Consider the following 24,267-nt stretch of genomic DNA (forward strand, 5'->3'; position numbering starts at 1 on the left):
CTTTGAATGTTTTTAAATTGTTTCATATCTGGCCAAGTTAAAATTTTTAAGAACTTCATCTCTAATTTATTATAAATGTTTACAACTTGATTTAAAAAAAAGTCAACAAACTGCAAGCACCTGTTAATAAAAGTCTTATTAATAACAAAAAGAAAACTTTCTCAGACTCTTCTGTTTCCCTCAACTGTGAGCATACCATCAGTGATCCAAGTCCTTCACTTTCATCTAACACCACTCCTACCCAACCTCTTCTCTGTGTCCCCTGCTACAGTTTTAGTTCACACCCTCAACAGCTCATAACTACCTCATTTCACTGTTTCTGCTCACACTCCCCTTCAACACCTCATACACTACATAATAACTTAAGTCTGATTGTCTCCCTTTTCAACAGTTCTATGTTGCTGATTGGTGAAGTTTCAATCTCCTTTGAGCTGTATACAAGATTTGGCCGTTATTTTTCTTCTGTTTTATATCCCTTTGCTCTCATCTTACTTCTCAACGATTCCCTCCAGCTACATGGTTTATGAGATTCAGGCAGGTCCTTTTAGAGTACTTGATAAAACCCTTGCTTTGCATAATTTGAATACTGATGTCTGTCAAATCAGTCCCCTCATTTCTTCTGTCAACCTTTCCATTAAATTCTGGACTTTCCCTTTGCCTTCTCACCCTGAAGTAGGTACAGGAACATACTCAAGTATACTTTTCCTTGGGAGGTCTTAGTTTCTGTCCTTGTCTCTGCTAGCTCTTCTATCATGCAAACTTTAAAAACTTACTGAACTTGCCTAGTTCTCACTTTTCTCATTCCAGTTAACTCTCCCCAAGTTCCCAACCAGCTGAACCAAATATTCCTAACTTGCAGTATATACAAAAGTCTCACCATAAGAAAATTACACTTTAAGAAAGGAAATCTTGGGGTCAGCATTGTGGTACAATAGGTTCAGTTGCCACCTGCATTGTCAGCTTGTATGGGAATACAAGCAACAGGTTTAAGTCTCAGCTGCTCCGTTTCCGATCCAGTTCCCTGCTAATGCACCTGGGAAAGCAGAAGATGGCCCAAGTACTTGGTCCCCAGCCACCCACCTGGGAAACAAAGAGCTCCCGGCTTCAGCTTGAAACAGCCCCAGCCATTGTGGCCATTTTAAGTGAACCAGCAGTTAGGAAATCACTTTCTCTCTCTCTCCTTACCCCCACACCACCCCCAGCCTACCCTTTTTCCTTCCTCTCTCTATAACTTTGCTTTTCAAATTAAAAAAAAATTTTAAAGAAATATTAAAAATACAAATTCAACTTTTTTTTTTTTAACAGGCAGAGTTAGTGAGAGAGAGAGAGAGAGAGAGAGAGAGACAAAGAAAAAGGTCTTCATTCCGTTGCTTCACTCCCCAGATGGCTGCCATGGCTGGCGCACTGCGCAGATCCGAAGCCAGGAGCGAGGTGCTTCCTCCTGGTCTCCCATGCGGGTGCAGGGCCCAAGCACTTGGGCCATCCTCCACTGCCTTCCCGGGCCACAGTAGAGAGCTGGACTGGAAAAGGAGCAACCAGGACAGAATCCGGTGCCCCAACCGGGACTAGAACCCGGGGTGCCGGAGCCACAGGTGGAAGATTAGCCTAGTGAGCCACGGCGCCAGCCAAATTCAACTTTTTAATATTAATGTAGTTAAACATCATTTTCTTTTAATTTATTTCATAGACAGAACGTTCCCATCTACTAGTACACTCCTCAAATGCTCACAACAGCCCCTTGCTAGGGCCAAAATCAGGAGCCAGTAACTCAATCCAAGCCTCCTACATGGGTGGCAGGAACCCAATCACTTGAGCCACCACCTCTAAGGGTCTGCATCAGCAGGAAGCTAGAGTCGGAAGTGAAGCTGAGTCTGGTATCCATATGGGATGCCGGCACTGCAGGCAGTAGCTTTACCCCCTACGCCACAGCACCGGCCCCTGCTCCACTTCTGATCCAGCTCCCTGCTAATGACCTGGGAAAAGCAGCAGAAGATGGCCTAAGTGCTTGGGCCCCTGCCACTCATGTGGGAAACCAGGGTGAAGCTCCTGGCTCTGGCTAGGCCCAGCCCTAGCCATTGCAGCAATCTGGGGAGTGAAAAAGCAGATGAAAGATCTCCATCTCTCTCCCTTTCTCTCCATAACTCTTTCAAATGAGTAAATAGATCTTAAGAAAGAAAGAGAAAAAGGAAGGAAGGGAGGGAGGGTGGGAGGGAGGGAGAAGTGAGGAAGGCAGGGAGGGAGGGAGGAAAAACTTAAAGTTCTCCATGGTAGACTGCTCTGGCTACTTATTCTAGAAGAAAGATGCATGAAGTTGGAACATCTGCCTTCTAATGAATCCTAAAACTAGCTTCTTACAGTATTTATTGATCTCCTTCTTTTCAGATAACTAAATGGCTGAGATTATATCATTTTGGCTTTAGTCTCTCTAAGTCAGGGGTGGGGGACGTCCCACCCATGGCCATAAATGGTCCGAAAATCATTTCATCTGGCACTGCCAAGACATCCAAAGGCAGGACTCAAAATTCAATAAATCCGGCCGGCGCCGTGGCTCAATAGGCTAATCCTCCACCTTGCGGCGCCGGCACACCGGGTTCTAGTCCCGGTCGGGGCGCCGGATTCTGTCCCGGTTGCCCCTCTTCCAGGCCAGCTCTCTGCTATGGCCAGGGAGTGCAGTGGAGGATGGCCCAGGTGCTTGGGCCCTGCACCCCATGGGAGACCAGGAAAAGCACCTGGATCCTGGCTCCTGCCATCGGATCAGCACGGTGCGCCGGCTGCAGCGGCGGCCATTGGAGGGTAAACCAACGGCAAAAAAGGAAGACCTTTCTCTCTGTCTCTCTCTCACTGTCCACTCTGCCTGTCAAAAAAAAAAAAAAAAAAAAAAAAAAAAAAAAAAAAAATTCAATAAATCCATAGCAGGCTAATAGTTTTAAGATGATAATGTTGTACAGCCAGGAATGGTGTTGTAAACATCCAAATGACCCTTGGCAGGAAAAAGGTACCCACACCTGCAGTGCTCATAAAGCACTAAAGCACCACACAAAGCACAGAGAACAGAAGTAGAACATTTCTGCTGTAAAAATAGCCAGTGCTGGCTACTTTCACTCATACTGAAAACTCAACTTACAATGATCATTACCTACAAATTGTCGTCACCCTTCCTACTGCTCTAAATCTATTAGATCTTCAATGCCACCACCATGGAAACCATTTAGAGCACTTGTGGGTTCTGAAGTAAAATAAAAGATGAAACAAAGAACTTGGTTGGTTTTTATTTTTTTTTTTTAAGACTTATTATTTATCTGAAAGTCAGAAGTACACAGAGAGAAGGGAGACAAAGAGGGAAAGAGCATGTGCACTAGTTTACATCTGCTGGTTCACTCCCCCAAATGGCTGTTAACGGCTGGGGCCTGGCCCAGACCAAAGCCAGGAGCCAGGAGCTTCTTCTGGATCTCCCACATGGGTGCAGGAGCCCAAGCACTTGGGCCATCTTCCACTGCTTTCCCAAGCACATTAGCAGGGAAGCAGGATCGGAACTGGAGCAGCTGGGTCTCAAACCAGAACCCATATGAGATGCTGGTGCTGCAGGCAGCAGCTTTACCCACTACACCACAACACTGATCCCAACCAAGAACTTGCTAAAAGCAAATCACCAGGCAAGCCAGCCCATCAACAATCTGTTCTACCCATCACAAAAGTCTTTTCCAAACTACCTAAATTTTTTCACTTATAATGCTACCAACCTACCAAGAAATTTGAGAAAACAAACATCCTATTTACTAATGATAAACAATTATTTAAGAGTTAAGTATGTGAGGGCCAGGGCTATGCCATAGTGGGCTAAGCCTCCACCTGTGGTGCCAGCATCATATATGGGCACCAGTTCATGTCTCAGCTCTCTGCGATGGCCTGAGAAAGCAGTAGAAGATGTCCCAAATCCTTAAGCCTCTGCCCCAGCGTGGGAGACCCGGAAGAAGCTCCTGGCTCCTGGCTCTGGATCAGCGCAGCTCCAGCCAATGTGGCCATTTTGGGAGCGAACCAGCAGATAGAAGATCTCTGTCTCTCCCTCTCTCTCTCCGTAACTCTACCTCTCAAATAAATAAAATCTTAAAAAAAAAATGTATCAAATCATTTCACAATGCAAATTAATTCAGTCATATTGCTTTCTCTTAAAAGCCAGTAACAATGAATTGAGGGTTGCTAGAGAATAGAGCGTTGACTTAGAGGGAAAAAGAAAGGATTTAAGTAGCTTTAGTATCTTAAATGCCTAGTGACTTCTGGGGGGAAAGGTAAGAAAGATCTAAATGAAATGCCATATGGGTGTAACTTAGGGGACCAACAAAACAGGGAACACCTGAAGACAGACACCAAAATTCTGCTTCTGTCTCAGCAGTCCCTGTTGTATTAGGCCAACACAGACATTAGGAACCTGGGAAATATTCAGATCAGCCTGGGTTTGAATTCTAGTTCTGTCATTCACTAGTATGTGGCTTTAAGCAAGTGACCAATTACTCCAGCTATATCCAAAGTAAGGATATAGCTTATGTAGTAAACTAAGCAAACTCATATTAAAGAACATGGTACAACTCTTTTTTTTTTTTTTTTAACACTGATTTATTTATTTGAAAGGAGAAGTTACAGAGACAATAAAAGAGAGGTATCTTCCATCCAATGGCTCATAGTCCCCAAATGGCCGTAACTCCAGTCGGGTCTCCCACACAGGTGCAGCGGCCCAACTACTCAGGCCATTTTCTGTTGCTTTCCCAGGTACATTACCAGGATCTGAAGTGGAGCCATCAGGACTCAAACCAGTGTCTCACAAGGGATGCAGGTGACAGGAATTCCAGGGGTCCCCAGAAAGGAAAGGAAAACATAGCAATGAAAAAGAAAACACAGGAGCCCTAAAGGAGGGGGAGACAGGAGACAGGGGAAACACACAATGTAATCTTCAGATGTTGTTGACTCTGCTGAAAGAATCTGATTGGGAACTCTGCACATTTTTGTGAAAACAGGCTACTCCAATGTCCGTTTTCTGATGGGTTCATGTAGTATGCCTCATTAGCATACACACTGACCAATCAGGAAAGCATCCTGCATTAGAACCCCATCAAAGTCCAGGTGAGGCCATCTTGAGAGGCAGCCCAGGGCAGGCAGCCAGCCCTTCTGGGCAGACCCTCCCAGCTACCAAAGAGCTTTGCTCACTCCTAGCAGTCAAGGAAAAGAAAATCTGGCAGAGAGCAGCAGCAGAAACCCAGAACCTGGATGAAGTTAATGGCCCCTGGCTACATCCTGGCCCAGCCATTTGGGGGGTGAACCAGCAGATGGAAGATCTCTCTGTTTCTCCCTCTCTGTAATTCTACCTTTCAATTAAATTTTTTAAAGAATAACAGGGGCCGGCGCCGTGGCTCACTTGGTTAATCCTCCGCCTGCAGTGACGACACCCCATATGAGCACCGGGTTCTAGTCCTGATTGCTCCTCTTCCAGTCCAGCTCTCTGCTGTGACCTGGGAGTGCAGTGGAGGATGGCCCAGGTGCTTGGGCCCCTGCACCCACATGGGAGACCAGGAAGAAGCACCTGGCTCCTGGCTTCGGATCATTGTAGTTCCGGCTATAGCGGGCATCTTGGGGGGTGAACCAACAGAAAGACCTTTCTCTCTCTCTCTCTCACTGCTAACTCTATCTGTCAAATTAAAAAAAGAAGAAGAACAAAGAAACAGAAAAATCACTGAAAGTCTGAAAGTTATGAAAGGTTCAGTGGTTCCTCAGGTACCTGAGGCACTTAGCAGCCGGGAGAACACTGTTGGTGATTCAAAGTGACTGGGGAGAGGGAGGCACTCCCGGCTTTTAGTGGAGAGAAGCCAGAGGTGCTGTGACAGACTGAAAAAGACTTCTGGCCTCCAGAACTGTGAGAGAATAAATGTATGTTAAACCACACAATTTGCAGTAATCTGTTACAGCAGCTGCAGGAAATGAGTAGTACAAGTGCTAAACCTTCTGCGATGGATGAAACAGTCCTACACCAGGACAAACTGTCTCACCATGAATGCCAATAACACTCCTCCTGAACTAAATAGACGAACATAAGGAGGTGAAGGTTAACTGAGAAGGAAGAGAAAAATCAGAGCGAGCTAAATGAAATAAGGGAAAAACAAAGCTTCCAAGTTTTACCTACCTACTCTGAGGTATAACAACTTTTGATGAGTCAGCTGTAAAGAATGTGGGTTTCTATTTTATTATAGTTAAATAAAGAGCCTATCTTTAAACGGAAGAATGACAAAACAAGTTTGCAGACTTAAACTATCTGCAAACTTGTTAAAATGTGCTTGTTTTGGGCTGGCGCAGTAGCGTAGCAGGTAAAAGCCACCACTGCAGTGCCAGCATCTCATATGAGCACCAGTTCGAGTCCCGGCTGCTCCACTTCCCATCCAGCTCTCTACTATGGCCTGGGAAAGCAGTAGAAGATGGCCCAAGTCCTTGGGCCCCTGCACCCACTTGGGAGACCCGGAAGAAGCTCCTGGCTCCTGGCTTCGGATCAGCACAGCTCTGGCCGTTATGACCAGTTGTAGAGTAAACCAGCGAATGGAAGACCTCTCTCTCTCTCTCTGCCTCTCTGCAACTCTGCCTTTCAAATAAATAATAAATGAATCTTTAAAAAAAAAAAATGGGCTTGTTTTCTGATTCTAATATTATAGCTAGCAGCAGGGTAGCTTACCTAACCTAGTAATCTATAATCTATGGCAAGACTTGGTCCCACTTTACTCTTTCTCACCACATGTACCCTTTTTCTTCATTTATCCCTTACCTTTTCGTCATTCCATCTGTTTTAAGCTTGCTAACAGTACCAAAGGGAATGACTTAACCCAGCTTGTGGCACACAATTCATGAGTGGTCATTTCCTTTCTGCTGTCTCCTCCTAGTTCACACCCTTTCTCCATTAATGACCTGATAGAGGGAACAGTCCAAAAACCCATAATGCAGTTTGTCTCCACCACAGCTTGGAGGAATTGAGATATTCCAAACTTTATAGTTTCTCATGCCTATTCTCTATACTACTTTCAATGCCAAAAGAGAGAAGTCTTTTCACAACCATCAAGGAACCAATGCAGGCAGAGATTGGAAAAAAAAAAAAAATCACTAAATAGAAACGACAAGGGTACAAAAAGGTTACATTTTGGTTCCATATTTCCCCCCAGGAATCACAAAATAAACTAGAGGATCCATCAAGGAAATGGGAGTGGGTGATGGCTGAGAAAAATAACTGAAAAGTTTAGTCTCATAAGTCGCCAACACCAGAATTTTGAAGCTTTCAAAAATAAAAATAGAGTTGGCACTGTGTGCAGTAGGTTAGGCTGATGATTTTGCCACCAGTGTCCCATATCAGAGTGCTGGTTTGAGTCTGGCTGCTCTACTTCCAATCCAGCTCCTGCTACTGCATCTGGGAATGCCCCTGCCACTCATGTCTTGTGGGAGACCAGGATAGAGTTCCTCACTCCTGGTTTTGACTTGGCCCAGACCTGGCTGCTGTGGCCATTTGGAGACTGAACCAGCAGTTGGGAAGATCATCTTCTCTGTCTCCCCCCGCCCCACTCCCGTCACCCTAATCACTCTGCCTTTCAAATAAATAAATAAATCTTTTTTTAAAATTTTTTTATTTATTTATTTGAAAGGCAGAGTTATAGAGAGAGAAAGGGAGAGACAGAGAGACCCCCCCCCCCATCCACTGGTTCATTCCCCAAATGGCCACAATGGCCAGATTGGCAGAGTTATAGAGAAAGGGAGAGACAGACAGAGAGACCCCCCTATCCACTGGTTCATTCCCCAAATGGCCACAATGGCCAGAGCTGTGCCAATCTGAAGCCAGAAGCTAGAAGCTTCTTGTAGGTCTCCCACGTGGGTGCAGGGGCCCATGCACTTGGGCCATCTTCAGCTGCTTTCCCAGGTATATTAACAGGGATCTGGACTAGAAGTGGAGCAGCTAGGACTCGAACCAGTGCCCAGAAGGGATCCAGTGCTACGAGCAATGGCTTTAAATGCTATGCCACAGTGCCAGCCCCATAAATAAATCTTAAAAGAATAGAAAATGTATTTTTATTTTTTAAAAAATTGATTTATTTGAAAGGCAGAGTGACAAACACACACAGAGAAATCTTCCATCCACTGCTTCACTTCCCAAATGGCCACCAACAGTCAGAGCTTGGACAGGCTAAAGCCAGGAACCCAGAACTCCAGAGCCTCCCACGTGGGTAGCACTTCTACTGCTTTCCCAGGCCATTAGTAGGGAGTTGGATCCAAAGTAGAGCATCCAGTGCCCATATGGGATACCAGTGTCACAGAGAGTCACCTAACCTGCTGTAACACTGGCCCCCAGAAAAAAATATTTTTAATGTATTCACATAAAACTACACTTATTAAGTACAAAGGAAATGAAATTACTAAGTTAGAGGATAAAGAAAGCAAATATTTATTGGATCAAAACAAGTTACTATAGTGAGGGAAGTAGTGATAAAATGGAAAATGCAGGAGCCTGCGAATAAAGACACCAGGGTCCGAGTCCCTGTTCTGCCATTGCCTAGACCACTACTTCCAAAGTGTAGTGTTCAAAGCAGCTATCTCTCACTAGTCCACAATAAAATAAAAGCACAAGTTCCAGTGGAAATATTTGGAAACTTTTACAGCAATTTGATAGAGTAATTTTATGTCTATTGACATGAAGCAATTAAAAGTTGGGGCAGGCATCTGGCCTTGAAGTAGGATGCCTGCATCCCATATCAGAGTGCATGGATTTGACTCCTGGCTCTGGCTCCTGGTTCCAGCTTCCCACCAATGCAGACCCTGAAAGGCAGAAGGCAATGATGCAAATAGTAGGGCCTCTAACACCCAGAGGACTCCTGAGGCATTTGGAGAGGAACAAAGGGAAGGGGAGTGCACACTCTTCCCCCCTTCCAAGTCTTCACTACCTGCCTCTCAAACAACAACAAAAAAAATGTAAAGGGCTATTTATACCTTAATGTTAAAAAGAATATGAGCTTATATTTTGTATGTCTTCTAAATGTTCACTGTATTTTGCAAAAGTACTTGTATATAAAGGTTGGGGGGAAAAAAAACCTTTCTAAAGGAGAAGTAGTCTTTTCCTATAAATACATTTGAGAAGCACTGAAATAGACCTATAACCCTAAGTTATTTTATTTCTCTGAGTATCTAATTTCTTATCTGTTTGGCTCAAAAACTGGTCAAGATGGTCTCTAAGATACCTTCCAACCTTAACAAATAACCAAACAAAACATCTATGACTGCTCATTTCCAGCAGCGCCTACCTAGTATGTAAAGTATCGCCACTCTCCTGATGTGTGAAGTGCCATCACTCTCCTGATTTTCCTCCATTTTGGTTTCTTCTGAGTCTTCCTTGCAGTCCCCCAAGATGTTGGCATCCCTGTAGCTTTGTTTCCAGGAGTCAACTATTTTCTCACATTACACTTTTCCCTCTTCCCTGCAAGATATCATCTTCCTAGCTTTAACTACCATCAATAAGATCTCTTCTAGACCCAATTATTCATTTGCTTACTGAACAGCTCCATTTGGAAACCCCATCAACAGCACCCTGACTTAGCCAAAACAACTAATCACCTTACCCCCAAACCCCTTCTACTATCAAACTGTCATTAATAGAACTTACACATATACTCAAATGTCCAAAACATATTCCCAAATTTCATCTTGACTCCTGGTTCCTCCCCATATTTTTGAGAGCCCACTTCTCTGACAACATATCTTTCTTAGAGTAATGTAATAGTCTTCTACCTACCTCTATGTTTACCTCTTCTCTACAGCCAAGCAGCTCTTTCCAAAAAAACTCACATGAGGGGCCAGTGCTGCGGCATAGCAGGTTAAGCTGCTGCCTGCAGTGCTGGCATCCCATATGGGTACTGGTTCCAGTCCAGGCTGCTCCACTTCCAATCCAGATCTCTGCTATGGCTGGGAAAGCAGTAAAAGATGGCCCAAGTCCTTGGGCCCCTGCACCCACGTGGGAGACCCAGAGGAGGATCCTGCCTGGCTCCTGCCTTCGGATCAGCGCAGCTCCAGCTTTGCGGCCAATTGGGGAGTGAACCAGCAAATGGAAGATCTGTCTCTCTCTCTCTGCCTCTCTTTCTCTCTCTGTGTAACTCTGACTTTCTAATAAACAAATAAATCTTAAAAGAAACTCACACCAGAATATGTCATTCCCCTAATTAAAACCCATAACTGGGGTGGGCATCAGGTTGCAGCAAGTTAAGCCACTGCTTGGGGCACCTGCATCCCATATCAGAATGCCTGGGATCAAGTTCCCCCTACGCTTCCAATCAAGCTTCCTGCTAATGCACCTGGGAGGAATCAGATTATGACCCAAGTACTTGGTTCCTGCCACCCATGTCAGAGACCCAGTCCTGGCTGCTGGGGGGCATCTGGAGAGTGAACCAGTGGATGGAAGACACCTCTCCCTCTCCTCCCTCCCTCCTTTCTTTCCTCTTTTCCTCCATCCCTCCCTCCCCCCCTTCCCTTTAAATACATAAATCTTTTTAAAAATATGTATTCTTAACTGACTCCCTATTATACTCAAAATAAGGCCAGAATTCTTAACATGGCTTACAAGGCCCTATGCTGGCACCAATTTATCTCTTCTATTCCATTTTTGCATCTGCCACTGGCTATGCTTTTGAGGGAATTATCATTTAGTCCCTAAACCTATCATCTCTCCTCTCTCCTCCAAGTCTGCACATGTTTCTCCTGCAGGAAACAACTCTTTCAGCCAGTTAGGCTGCCACCTGCAGTGCCGGCTAGAGTCTTGGCTGCTCGACTTCCGATCCAGCCTCCTGCTAATGGCCTGGGAAGGCAGTGGAAGATGGTCCAAGTCCCTGGGCCTCTGCCACCCCCACAGAGGAGACCTGGAAGAAGCTCCTGGCTCCTGGCTTTGGGTTGTTGCAGCCTTCTGGGGAGTGAACAAGCAGACAGAAGATTTCTCTCTCATTCTCTCTCTCTCTGTTTCTCGTTCTCTTTCTGTACCTCTGCCTTTCAAATACATAAATAAATCTTAAAAAAAAAAAAAGAAAGAAAAAATTACTTCTGTGAAGCCTTCCTTGATCTCTCTGTGTGTTCTCACATTAGCTCCTTACCATTCGCTCACTAAATTACAGCACCTATCTACCTGTTTTCCCATTAAACTTTAAGCTTTCTGAGGACAAATACCGTGTCTTGCTCACAGTTGGATCCCCAGGATCTGAACCACGCCTGGCATATGAAAGTCTATCACTAAATACTGAATTTACTACTAGGACCCCATTCACAGCTCAAATAAAGGATCTCCTTTAAACTGCGGTTCGAATTTCATTATCATTAAGAAATAGTGCTTAAAATTCCAATTTACTTTAATATCTAGAACACTTGACCACTTTTCCTGTCAGAAAACTTATAACAATTTTAACACTAATCCAAGAGAAAAGTACTATACAAAAGAATATGAATGGGGGCCAGCGCTGTGGCATAGCAGGTAAAGCTGCCACCTGCAGTGCTGGCATCCCATATGGGTGCCGCTTTGAGACCTGGCTGCTCCACTTCTGATCCAGCTCTCTGTTATGGCCTGGGAAAGCAGTGGAAGATGGCCCAAGTCCTTGGGCCCCTGTACCCGCATGGGAGACCCAGAAGAAGCTCCTGGCTTCGGATCAGCACAGTACCAGCCGTTGTGACTAACTGGGGAATGAACCAGCGGATGGAAGACCTCTCTCTCTCTCTCTCTTTCCTCTCCTCCTCTCTCTGTGTAACTCTTTCAAATATATAAATAAATCTTAAAAAAAAAAAAAAGAATGGAAACTAACTACAAAGTCAGATATTACACAACCACAGTTTTTAATCTAATAAATATGCATTCATTCAACAATTTTAAGAAAGATTAAGGGCTCTTCTACTGAGATTCTACAATTTCATCAAGTATGAAGAGCCTACTCTGCACAAAGCTCTATGAAATCCCATACTAGTGACCTCCTGTACTCTTCTCAACCTCTACTTTCTATTTCCTCACATCTGTCCTAACCTTCTGATTGCCAGTTTATCTTTACTTCTTTAGAGTCTACATATCTCTCACTTTCACCACACAAATTATTCTGGTTACACGTGTACATTTTGCATATGTGTAGCTGGATGCCACCTTGAAGCTGGTGTTAATGTGATACCACCATGGCTCCAAACTTTTTTTTTAAAGATTTATTTGAAAGTCAAAGTTACAAAGAGAGAGAAGGAGAAGCAGAGAGAGAGGTCTTCCATTCGCTGGTTCACTCCCCAACTGGCCATAACAGCCAGAGCTGCGCTGATCCGAAGGCAGGAGCCAGGAGCTTCCTCCGGGTCTCCCACGTGGGTGCAGGGGTCCAAGGACTTGGGCCATATTCCACTGCTTTCCCAGGCCATAGCAGAGATCTGCATCAAAAATGGAACAGCCAGGTCTCAAACCAGTGCCCACATGGAATGCCAGCATTGCAGGCGGCAGTTTTACCCGCTACACCACAGCGCCAGCCCCTGTTCCAAACTTTTTTTTTTTTTTGACAGGCAGAGTGGACAGTGAGAGAGAGAGAGAAAGGTCTTCCTTTGCCGTTGGTTCACCCTCCAATGGCTGCTGTGGCTGGCGCTCTGCGGCCAGCGCACCGCGCTGATCCAATGGCAGGAGCCAGGTACTTCTCCTGGTCTCCCATGGGGTGCAGGGCCCAAGCACTTGGGCCATCCTCCACTGCACTCCCTGGCCACAGCAGAGAGCTGGCCTGGAAGAGGGGCAACTGGGACAGAATCCAGTGCCCTGACTGGGACTAGAACCCGGTGTGCTGGTGCCGCAAGGTGGAGGATTAGCCTACTGAGCCGCAGCACCGGCCCTGTTCCAAACATTTTTAAAAATTGTTCTTTACAAGAGATTCAACAGGGGCCAATGCTGTGATATAGCGAGTAAAGCCACTGCCTGCAATGCTGGCATCCCATATGGGCAGGGGTTAAAGTCTCAGCTCTCTGCTATGGCCTAGGAAAGCAGTAGATGATGGCTCAAGTGTTTAGGCCCCTGCTCCGGCGAGAGACCCTGAGGAAGCTCCTGGCTCCTTGTTTTGGATTGGCTCAGTTATAACCATCAGGGCCATTTGCAGAGTGAATCAGTGGATGGAAGACTTCTCTCTGCCTCCGCCTCTCCATAACTCTGCCTTTCAAATAAGTAAAAATAAACCTTTTTTAAAAAAGAGAGCTCCAACAGCATACTTGTCGCTCCCCCTCTTCGTGGAGGAACGACACAAGACCCTGCCTGGGCTTCATATCCGAGTCACGGCACCATTATGTCGCTCCCCCTCTTCGTGGAGGAACGACACAGGACCCTGCGCTGTTCTTTTGTCTGCTCGGCCCTTCCCGGGTTTGCTGCTGGTTCTTCCCGGGTTGGCTACCGACCCTTCCACCTCCGTGGAAGGGCGGTTCCCCCTGCCACTTTCCCCACTTCCGCGGGGGAGCGGCACACCGCCGGCCGGCTCTCTCGGGGGCTGCACAGGTGTTCCTCTTAGATGTTCCTGGTGCATGTTGTCTCTCTCCTCCTTTATAGTCCTCTTCCACCAATCCCAACTCTGCTACCCACACGCCGAGTACGCTGCTCTCCTCCAATCAGGAGCAGGTCCTGCTGTTTATTGGTTGAACTGGAGGCAGCTGTGTAGAAGCTGTTTCCTCCTCTCCCAGTGCCATATTGTGGGAGAGCAGATGCATAGAATAAGTCTTAATTCCAGTAACAGTCTAGTCCGAGTTGCTCCCCACACATACTCTTTCTTCACATTTTAAGAACTGATACTTCTGAAAGGAGGCAACAATCATCCAAAGCCAAGTATGATAAATATCAAAGGAGATAAAACCGTACTATTGTAAGATGTTGTATGACTGTAAAGTAACAGGACTCATTTTCTTATGTAGCTTTAATGACTCTGAAGGCATCAATGGAAAAGGGAACTTCTCAATGTGACTACTTCAAAGAACACATTACCCTTGCCGTTGTTTATCAGTCTGATCACAGAAAGAATATTTATCATGTAAGGTGAAAATTTCAGAATTCTATAATACATATACTATAATCCACAGTGTAAAAACAAGTACACACATGGTGGGGGGTACATCGTGGCACAGCAAGTTAAGCCACTGCTTGGGACACTAACATCCCATATCACAGTGCCAGCTGTATGGCTACTCCTCTTCTGATCCACCTTCCTGCTAATGCACCAAGGAAGTAGTTAATGATGACCCAGTACCTGAGTCCCTGTCACCCACGTGGAAGACCCAGATTGAGTCCTTGGCTCCTGGCTTTAGCCTTGCCTAGTCTAGGATATTGGGACCATTTGGGGAATGGACCAGAGGATGGAAGACTCTTTCTCTTTGTCTCTGCTTTCTCTCAGTCACTCTGCCTTTCAAATAAATAATCCTTTTCCAGGAATTGTGTGTGTGTATATATATATATACACATATACATATATATATACACACATATACATATATACATACATACATACATGTATGTATATATAATATATATATGAATTGGAAGATAATATGTAACATAAAGGCTGTTGTGAGAGTGAAGAATTAGCTTTCTCTCTTTTTTCAAAACTACTTTATGTTGTCATACTATCCTTTTAATAATTTTATTAAAAATCAGTCATTTCTTCAAGCTCATCATTTTTTTAAAGATTTATTCATTTATTTGAAAGTCAGAGTTACACAGAGAGAGAGGAGAGGTAGAGAGAGAGAGGTCTTCCATCTGCTGGTTCACTCCTCAGATGGCCGCAACGGCCAGAGCTGTGCCGATCCAAAGCCAGGAGCCAGGAGCTTCCTCTGGGTCTCCCATGCGGGTGCAGGGGCCCAAGGACTTGGGCCACCTTCTACTGCCTTCCCAGGCCATAGCAGAGAGCTGGATAGGAAGAGGAGCAGCAGGGATTAGAACCGGCGCCCATATGGGATGCCAGCACTTCAGGCCAGGGCGTTAACCTGCTGCGCCACAGCGTCAGCCCCCAAGCTCATCATTTTTATATACATACATACATACAAAGATGGAGAGATTTGTTCTACTTGGTGAGAAACAAAATATTAAAAATCTTTCATAGGAGTGGGCACTTAGCCTAGCAGTTAGGATACTTGCATCCTATAACAGACTTCCTGGGTTCAATTCCTGATTTTGGCTCCTGATTTCAGCTTACTGCTAATATAGATCTCAGGAGGCCACAGTGATGACTCAAGTAATTGGATTCCTGACACCCAAATGGGAGACTTGAGTTGTATTCCTCCTGGTTACAGGTTCCAGTCTCAAACCAGCCCAGGCCAGTATGGATAATAAACACTATTTATTCAGAGAAAAATCAGCAGATGGAAGTCACTCTCTCTCCCTCTCACTCTTCCTTTCTAATAAGTACATAGAATCTTTCCATTTTCTCTTCTACTTCCAAATGCTACACAAAAAGTAAGACTCATTTTTTTCAAGATACATTTGCTTTTAGCAGCAGCTTGAGTTTCCAGATAAGTAAAACTTTTTGAAATCAGAGCATAAACTCTTAAGTTCAGTTTAATTCATCCAGTCATGAATATATATCAAATACCTCTTAATCATAAACACAATTTAAAATACATAAGAAGGGGCCGGCGCTGTGGCACAGCAGGTAAAGCCACTGCCTGCAGTGCCAGCATCCCATATGGGCACTGGTTCGAGTCCCGGCTGCTCCACTTCCTATCCAGCTCTCTGCTGTGGCCTGGGAAAGCAGTGGAAGATGGCCCAAGTCCTTGGACCCCTGCACCCACGTGGGAGACCCGGAGGAAGCTCCTGGCTCCTGGCTTCGGATGGGTGCAGCTCCGGCTGTTGCGGCCAATTGGGGAATGAACCAGCAGACGGAAAACCTTTCTCTCTCTGCCTTTCTTTCTCTCCCTGTGTAACTCTGACATTCAAATAAATATATAAATCTTACAAAATACTTTATATTTATTTATATTTATATAATAAACATATCATCTATTTATATAATATAAACATAAATTTATATTTTAAATATATAAAATTTATATTTATATTCAATATATAGATATATTTATATATTAATATATAAAGACATATTTATGTTTATATATTTTATAAAATAAAAAATACATGAGAATTCACATTTTAGAATGCTGAAAAGTTCATTCTAAGGTATGTGGAAAAAGGCTTAAAGCAGGGGTGAGGAATGTCCAGGCAACAAACCATACAAGGCCAGGGAAATCATTTGGTCTGGCCCTGCCAAGGCAACGGCCAGTGAGACTCGGAATTCAATAAATCTATAGCAGGCTAATTTTCAAGCTGATAATTGTGTATGGCCCGCAAATGATGTTATAAATATCCAAATCGCCCTTGGCAGAAAAATGGTTCCTCACCTCTGGCTTAAAGGGATCATGTGTTTCTAATGGCTAATCACCATCTAGTAAAAACAGACCCAAAAATTATCAATAGAAATTCACTGCACATCAAGAACAGTGTAAGGTTATTTGCCATTCTGTAGAATTCCAGACACCACTGGTCTACTGAGGGACTTCTAATCAGACTCAGCAATACAGAGACCTGCAACCAGGAAACAAGCTGTCCAACTGAAAAACAGCCCTATAGCAAGTAAGGAGTCAATCTGTCTCACCATACTTTGAGCTTTATGTATATCTAATAAAAATGTTGCAGGAGAAGAGAGTGAGGAGTGGGCATCTGGCACAGCAGTGAAGACCCGGCTTGTGATGTGCACATCCTGTGTGGCACAGCTCAGCTGCAGCCCGGTTTCCTGCTAACCCGCGCCCTGAGAAGCAGCGGGTGATGTCTCGGGTACCTGGGTCTCTGCTACCTCATGGGAGACCAGGATGGAGTTCCTGGCTCCTGCTTCAGCATGGCCCAACCCCAGCTACTGTGAGCATTTGGAGAGTGACCCAGCAGCTGGAAGGAAGATACCTCTCCCTTTCTCTCCTTCTCAAATAAAATAAAGATTTAAAAAAAAAAGTTAATAGTAAGGGTCATATATGAAACTGCAATTAAATGGCATTTTAAACCATCTCTAGAAAATCTAAAGATACATAAATGTGCACTTTAATTCTACAAATATAATGTAGCATACTAACTTATTTACACAATGATTTTCTGTCTCTGTAACAAATCTGGTTAAACACTGGGAAATCCATTACAACTTTAATAAACCAATCACACGTTTAAAGATATTATGAAAAGCTACCACTCACTCCTCATCACTCTTTCATCACAAATTTCCCTTTACCTACTTTGACGTCATGTTTCATGCCACAAACCAGATAACAACACATCAAACATGCAGTTATCATTGCAGAGCAAATAAATAAATAAATAAAACTGCTTTCGTTATGAAACAGCAACTTCAATAAAACCTGTACTGGGTAAAACAACCTAAAAATCTACTTAACCATATCCTGCATGTCCAAGTATGACCCGGTGGAAACATTCTCTGTGTCTAACAAACCGCTACCACACGAAGTACAGATCTGTTAAGAAAAGGAACTAACATTCTGACCTCCTTCCAAAATGACAAACCAGAACGGCAAAATTACACTCAGGCACATGGAGTACTCGTCTCTCAAATCACTCCACGGAGAACTTCATCATTTGCTCCGCCCTCTAATAACTCATGCAAAAAAAGTTCAGCACCATCAGAGAGAAACAAGACCTAGAGAATTCATAGAATGGCTCAGGGCCTCTCCTCCAGGCGGTAAGACCTGTCTGGGCCCTTCGCAGGGGTCCAGAGCAAAGGGAAAAACCAGGCCTAGGGTTTTGGGGGACACTAACCCCCAGCCGCACATTTTCTCCCCGAGAAGTTTCTGCCGTCTTCCCTATTCTATCAGCAGGAGGCCCCGGCGCCATGGTCTCAATCGTTACGATTTTATTATGGGGAGGTGGGAAACGCCACCCAGGACTCCTCCAGGCCTCTCGTCTTCAGCTTGGGGGTGCCCCCTCACTATTCTCCTAAAGCCTCGGTCTCTAAGGTACTCCTCGGCACCCCCATTTCTGGCGGCCTGTCCCCTGGGATGTGTAAAGGCGCCGCCGTACCCCTCAGCCTCCGCGTGAAGGCGGGAGGGCCCGAACACGCCAGGGCCACACCGATGGCTCCAAGGGGCCCAGAAAGGGGAAGGGCAGGCCAGCGCCGGGGGAGGGGAGGGTTCACGGGGAGAGGCTGACCTGGCCGGGAAGAAAGGGAAAGGCAGGTGAGGGGATGCGCGGCACCCCAGGACTGCACACTGAGGAGACGATGATGGAGGAGGGCGGTGGCCCGGGTGCGGCCCCCCACTCCTCCCCGCCCCCAGGTCCCCCGGCCGGCGAGGGCGGAGGGCCCGACCCATCCCCTGTCTAGGCAGGCAGGAGGTAAAAGGGGCTATCCCTTCGAACTGCGAGGAGATCGAGGAGGAGGGTAAGGGGAGCGCGCGGGGGGGTGTCTCCCGCCTGAACCCGGAGACCCCGACGCCGTCGTCGCCTCTTCCTCCGGAGGGAGGACGAGAGCTGTGGGTGAAGCCCGAGGGAGGGACGCATGAAGGTAAGGGGCGAGCCCGGGGCAGACCCGCTGCCCGCTCTGGACCCCACTCTCCACCTTCCGGTAACCGCGTCTCTTACCGGTGATGGCGGTGAACTGCTGAATTAACCCCCTCAGCGCCGAGGACGCCGCGGAGCCCCCGTGGGCAGCCATCTTACCGCCGCCGCCGCCGCCGCCGCCGCCGCCGAACAACAACACAGACACACACGGACCGCCCTCCCCCACCTCGCCGCGCGGCCTGCGCAGGCTCATTGACCGCCCCCAGGCTCCGCCCCTCCGGGCCCCCCGCCCCGCGGCCCGCGCAGGCGCACTGCCCACCGCGCCGGAGCGCTCTGTGCGCTCCGCGGGTTGGCTGCTCTGTTGCTGCCTGCTGGCCGCATCCTCATTGCAAACCTCTAGCGCCTGCCTCTCTGAGCTGCCAGGCCAGCTTGATGGACTCGGTTTGGAGTCCTGGCTTCCGTAGTAGGTCTTTCGAATGTCTATTAAACAAGTTTCGTCGATAGATCCAACTGCTGATGGTGGCGTTTATCCTTTTGGCAGCTCCACTGCACGCTACTGAATTTCCTGCGGTTCCCATCAAAAATAGAAATCCTACATCTTAGCGCCGAAGCGGCTTCCTAACCTCTATAAACTAACGGCCTAGCTAACCTAGCGCAGCAGGAGTGAAACGCCAGAAACCCGCGCGCCAGGGAGGCGGTGGGAGCGGGCTCCGACACACGGGAGGTTTCATGGAGGATTGTTCGTTTGCTTTGCGTCACTGAACTTGCCAACGCAAGTCTCCCCTCAGGGTCTCGCTGAGTTTCCTCACCTGTGAAATGAGGACATGGCTTTGGCGTGAGGGAAGCAGCGTGGTTAAGTCGTGTGTAACACCGTCTCAGCAACACAGTGCCCCTGTGGGTAGTCCCTGAATTCTGAATAGTGAAAAAACTGTATAAAGGGGGTGTGACCAGATGGCTTTAAAAAAAAAAAAAAGGAAGTGTTTTTGCGCCAAAAGAAAATGTACAGAAAGGACCCTGGAGAAGTGTCCCAAACCTCAATTAATGGTTGCTTCTAGAGAGGAGAGCGATAGGGAGAATTGTGAATGTGGACTTTTTTTTAAATCCTTTATTTTTAAACAAAAACATAGTAGTGTCACACGATTTCAGATGGTATTAGTGTTACTTGCATAGTTTTAAATATTTTTAGGACAATTTTGTGTGTAGAGTACACTGAAATCGGTTGACACTCCCCAAATTGAAAATAAAGTTAAAGACATGGAGTTTATGTTCCAGCCTCCCACCTCCATCTGCATATTGTGCATCTTTACAGGAAAATGGTCCAGTGAAAGATGGCATGAGTCATCTGGAGAACTGACCCAGTAACAATGACTGTGCCTCTGCTGCAGACCTTGCCTTAAACCTGCTGGGCCACAGCACCAGCCCTCCCAGTGGCCTTTTATTTTATTTTTATTTATTTATTTATTTATTTGACAGGCAGAGTGGACAGTGAGAGAGAGACAGAGAGAAAGGTCTTCCTTTGCCGTTGGTTCACCCTCCAATGGCAGCCGCGGCTTCTCCTGGTCTCCCATGGGGTGCAGGGCCCAAGGACTTGGGCCATCCTCCACTGCACTCCCTGGCCACAGCAGAGAGCTGGCCTCCAATGTCCTTCTAAATGTGCACCCTGGGAGGCAGCAGTGATGTCTCCAAGTGCTGGGGCCCTGCCTCCCATGTGGGAAACCCAGCTTGAGTTCTTGACTCTTGTCTTCAGTCTGGCCCAATCCCAGCCATTGTGGGCATTTGGGGAGTGGACTAGTGGGTAGAACTTTCTTTCTCTCAAATTAATTAACTTTTTAAAAAATGTACTGTCTACATAAAAGAACTTACAGTATAAAACTACTATACATTGATGGAAAGTTTTAGATGACAAAAGGCAAATATCCCAAAGCTAAACATCAGTTACTATTTGAATTATTATACCCAATTACACCAGGCTTTTTATTTTTAATTTAGATCTGGTTTTAAGACTCCCAAATTGTCTCAAAGCAATGTGTATCATGTTATTATAATTCAATGGAATGATAGAGTAAATGAGCTAGAAGATATAGTTATGATAATCTGAGAGTTTGAGAGAGAAGTTCAAAGTCACACAATGGTGGGTAGAGTGTGGAACCCAACTCCCTGGAATGCTAGTAAATGCACTACTTTCATTATAAATTTAAATAGCAGTATTTCTTCTTTTTAAAAAACAATTATACAACTTTAAAATCCAACTATATGCTACTGACAAGGAGGGAGCTATAAATGTGTATGCAGAAGTGCATCTTAAGGAAATTTGCTGGAGTAGCTATATTAATTTCAGATAAAATAAAGTGAAGTATATCATTAGAGATAGTTTTATATAAATATAATAATAAAAAGAACAAGCCACCAAAAAGATAACATAAACCTGTATGGTCCTAATAACATGGTCTCGAAAGTGTATAAAGAGGGCCAGTGCAGTGGGTCACTAGGTTAATCCTCTACCTGTGGCGCCAGCATCCCGTATGGGCGCCAGGTTCTAGTCCCAGTTGCTCCTCTTCCAGTTCAGCTCTCTGCTGTGGCCCGGGAGGGCAGTGCTTGGGCCTCTGCACCCGCATGGAAGACCAGGAGGAAGCACCTGGGTCCTGGGTTCAGATTGGCGTAGCACCGACCATAGCGGCCATGACTATTTGAGGAGTGAACCAACGGAAGGAAGACCTTTCTCTCTGTCTCTCTCTCTCTCACTGTCTATAACTCTACCTGTCACATAAATACATAATTTAAAAAAAAAAAAGAAAGTATATAAAGAAAAAAAATTAGGCCGGTGCCGCAGCTCACTAGGCGAATCCTCCGCCTGCGGTGCCGGCACTCTGGGTTCTACTCCCTGTTGGGGCACCTGATTCTGTCCCGGTTGCAGTGGAGGATGGCCCAAGTCCTTGGGCCCTGCACCTGCATGGGAGACCAGGAGGAAGCACCTGGCTCTTGGCTTTGGATCGGCGCAGCACGCTGGCCGTAGCAGCCATTGGGGATGAACCAATGGAAGGAAGACCTTTCTCTCTGTCTCTCTCTCTCACTGTCTAACTCTGTCAAAAAAAAAAAAAAAAAAAAAAAAAAAAAAAAAAAAAACCAAGAAAGAAAAAAAGAAAAAAATTAGTGTTTAAGGAAGAAATTTGACAGAAAATTATGCAATCCCCTTATCTCAAATGAAAGCAATAAAGATATTTTAAAAAGCTCATTCTATTTAAGTACATGTGAGGCTTAATAGTGACTATAGATAGACCACAAATGAACTCAACAAATGTCAAAGGATATTTGTAATGCAGAACATGTTCTCTAGGTACAGATTGGTTAAATTAAAAAACAGTTGTAAAAGAATGATTTTTTTTTTTTTTTTTTTTTTTGACAGGCAGAGTGGACAGTGAGAGAGAGAGACAGAGAGAAAGGTCTTCCTTTGCCGTTGGTTCACCCTCCAATGGCCGCTGCGGCCGGCACGCTGCGGCCGGCGCACCGCGCTGATCCCATGGCAGGAGCCAGGAGCCAGGTGCTTTTCCTGGTCTCCCATGGGGTGCAGGGCCCAAGCACCTGGGCCATCCTCCACTGCACTCCCTGGCCACAGCAGAGGGCTGGCCTGGAAGAGGGGCAACCGGGACAGAATCCGGCGCCCCGACCGGGACTAGAACCCGGTGTGCCGGCGCCGCTAGGCGGAGGATTAGCCTAGTGAGCCGCGGCGCCGGCCAGTGTAAAAGAATGATTTTAAGGGGCCGGCGCTGTGGCATACTAGGTTAAGCCTCCAACTTTAAAACGTGTCATTCAGGGTCCCAATAGAAAACAGACGGTCCGTCAAGTGATCTATAAAGGAATAATTTTAAAGAAGTGAGTGGGTGAGGTGTTTGGGAGCCACAAGGGACAGCAGTGGCTCTTGGACTAGAAAGAGTGGAACTGTCGGCCAGTGCCGCAGCTCAGTAGGCTAATCCTCCACCTGCAGCACTGGCACCCTGGGTTCTAGTCCCGGTCGGGGCGCCAGATTCTTTCCTGGTTGCCCCTCTTCCAGGCCAGCCCTCTGCTGTGGCAGGGAAGGCAGTGGAGGATGACCCAAGGGCTTGGGCCCTGCACCCCATGGGAGACTAGGATAAGTACCTGGCTCCTGCCATTGGATCAGCGCAGTGTGCCAGCTGCAGCACGCTGGCCGCGGCGGCCATTGGAGGGTGAACCAATGGCAAAGGAAGACCTTTCTCTCTGTCTGCGTCTCTCTCTCTCACTGTCCACTCTGCCTGTCAAAAAAAAAAAAAAAAAAAAGAGTGTGGAACTGTCACAACAGAGAGGTTACTGGAATCCCAAAGACAATTCCAATCTTGTCTGAAGAGCAATGACCTTCCGTCAAGCAACATACCCAGACTGAGCCAAGGTCAGGGTCTCCTGCGATATCCTCCATCTCCTCTTAAGAATTCCCTGCTGGCAGAACCCAGTGATGCCTGTGGGACAGAGAGCTAGGTGGGACAGGAAGGAAGTTGTGGATCTGGAGTGGCACGAATTTAAGGCTGGATTGTCATGGAAATACTATCAAAATCTGGACATTTGGGGAGTGTCATTTTATAAATAAGACAATATTAGGGTCAATTTTATACCAGTAAGTTAGAAAATTGATTAAAGGATTCCTGGAAAACAAATAACTTGCCAAAACTGATTCAACTATTAGACTTAAATTATATCTACCACTCAAATAAATAATCAGACCCTGATGATTTGGTGATCCTGCCCAAAAAATTAAGAAACAGATAAACCTGCCGGCGCTGCGGCTCACTAGGCTAATCCTCCGCCTGCAGCACTGGCACCCGGGTTCTAGTCCCAGTTGGGGTGCCAGGTTCTGTCCTGGTTGCTCTTCTTCCAGTCCAGCTCTCTGCTGTGGCCTGGGAGTGCAGTGGAGGATGGCCCAAGTGCTTGGGCCCTGCACCCGCATGGAAGACCAGGAGGAAGCACCTGGCTCCTGGCTTTGGATCAGCGTGGCGTGCTGACTGTGGCAGCCATTTGGGGGATGAACGAACAGAAGGAAGACTTTTCTCTCTCTCTCTCTCTCTCTAACTCTGCCTGTTAAAAGGAAAGGAAAGGAAAGGAAAGGAAAGGAAAGGAAAGGAAAGGAAAGGAAAGGAAAGGAAAGGAAAGGAAAGGAAAGGAAAGGAAAGGAAAGGAAAGGAAAGGAAAGGAAAGGAAAGGAAAGGAAAGGAAAGGAAAGGGAAGGGAAGGGAAGGGAAGGGAAGGGAAGGGAAGGGAAGGGAAGGGAAGGGAAGGGAAGGGAAGGGAAGGGAAGGGAAGGGAAGGGAAGGGAAGGGAAGGGAAGGGAAGGGAAGGGAAGGGAAGGGAAGGGAAAAGGAAAGAAAAGAAACAGATAAACCAAACATAAATAAATTATTCCAAAGAGCAAACAGGACAAAAAGCTCATCCTAGCATAACCCTGAGATCAAAACCAAACAAAACAGTAGAAGAGTGCTTACCTCACCTAAAATCACTGAGGCAAAAACCCTAAACTATGCCAAAATTTAGAAATCCAGTGACATAAACCTATGCATGCATGCATATATTTGCACACTTATTTTTTAATCAGATTCATTTCAGAAATATAAATATAATTTTACAGTAAAGAGCTCTTTCAATGTCATTCAACATAATAAAACAAATGAAATAAGAGAAAACATTTGATA

At 45.9% G+C, this 24,267-nt stretch overlaps 1 protein-coding gene across 1 annotated transcript in view; it reads right to left on the reverse strand.

Annotated features, from left to right (window-relative positions):
• The window catches only part of UBXN7 (UBX domain protein 7), a 64,796-nt gene extending 45,805 nt beyond the window's left edge, over window positions 1-18,991 (reverse strand). The window contains exon 1 of the mRNA XM_002716533.6: window positions 18,656-18,991. Within this exon, the coding sequence (XP_002716579.4) occupies window positions 18,656-18,827 (172 nt within the window). The 5' untranslated portion in view covers window positions 18,828-18,991. The remainder of the gene's footprint in view (window positions 1-18,655) is intronic.
• Between the last annotated feature and the right edge of the window lie 5,276 nt (window positions 18,992-24,267).

This window comes from Oryctolagus cuniculus, chromosome 4 (assembly GCF_051225735.1).
Source record: "Oryctolagus cuniculus isolate XC-2025 breed Fujian yellow rabbit chromosome 4, ASM5122573v1, whole genome shotgun sequence".
NCBI lineage: Eukaryota > Metazoa > Chordata > Mammalia > Lagomorpha > Leporidae > Oryctolagus > Oryctolagus cuniculus.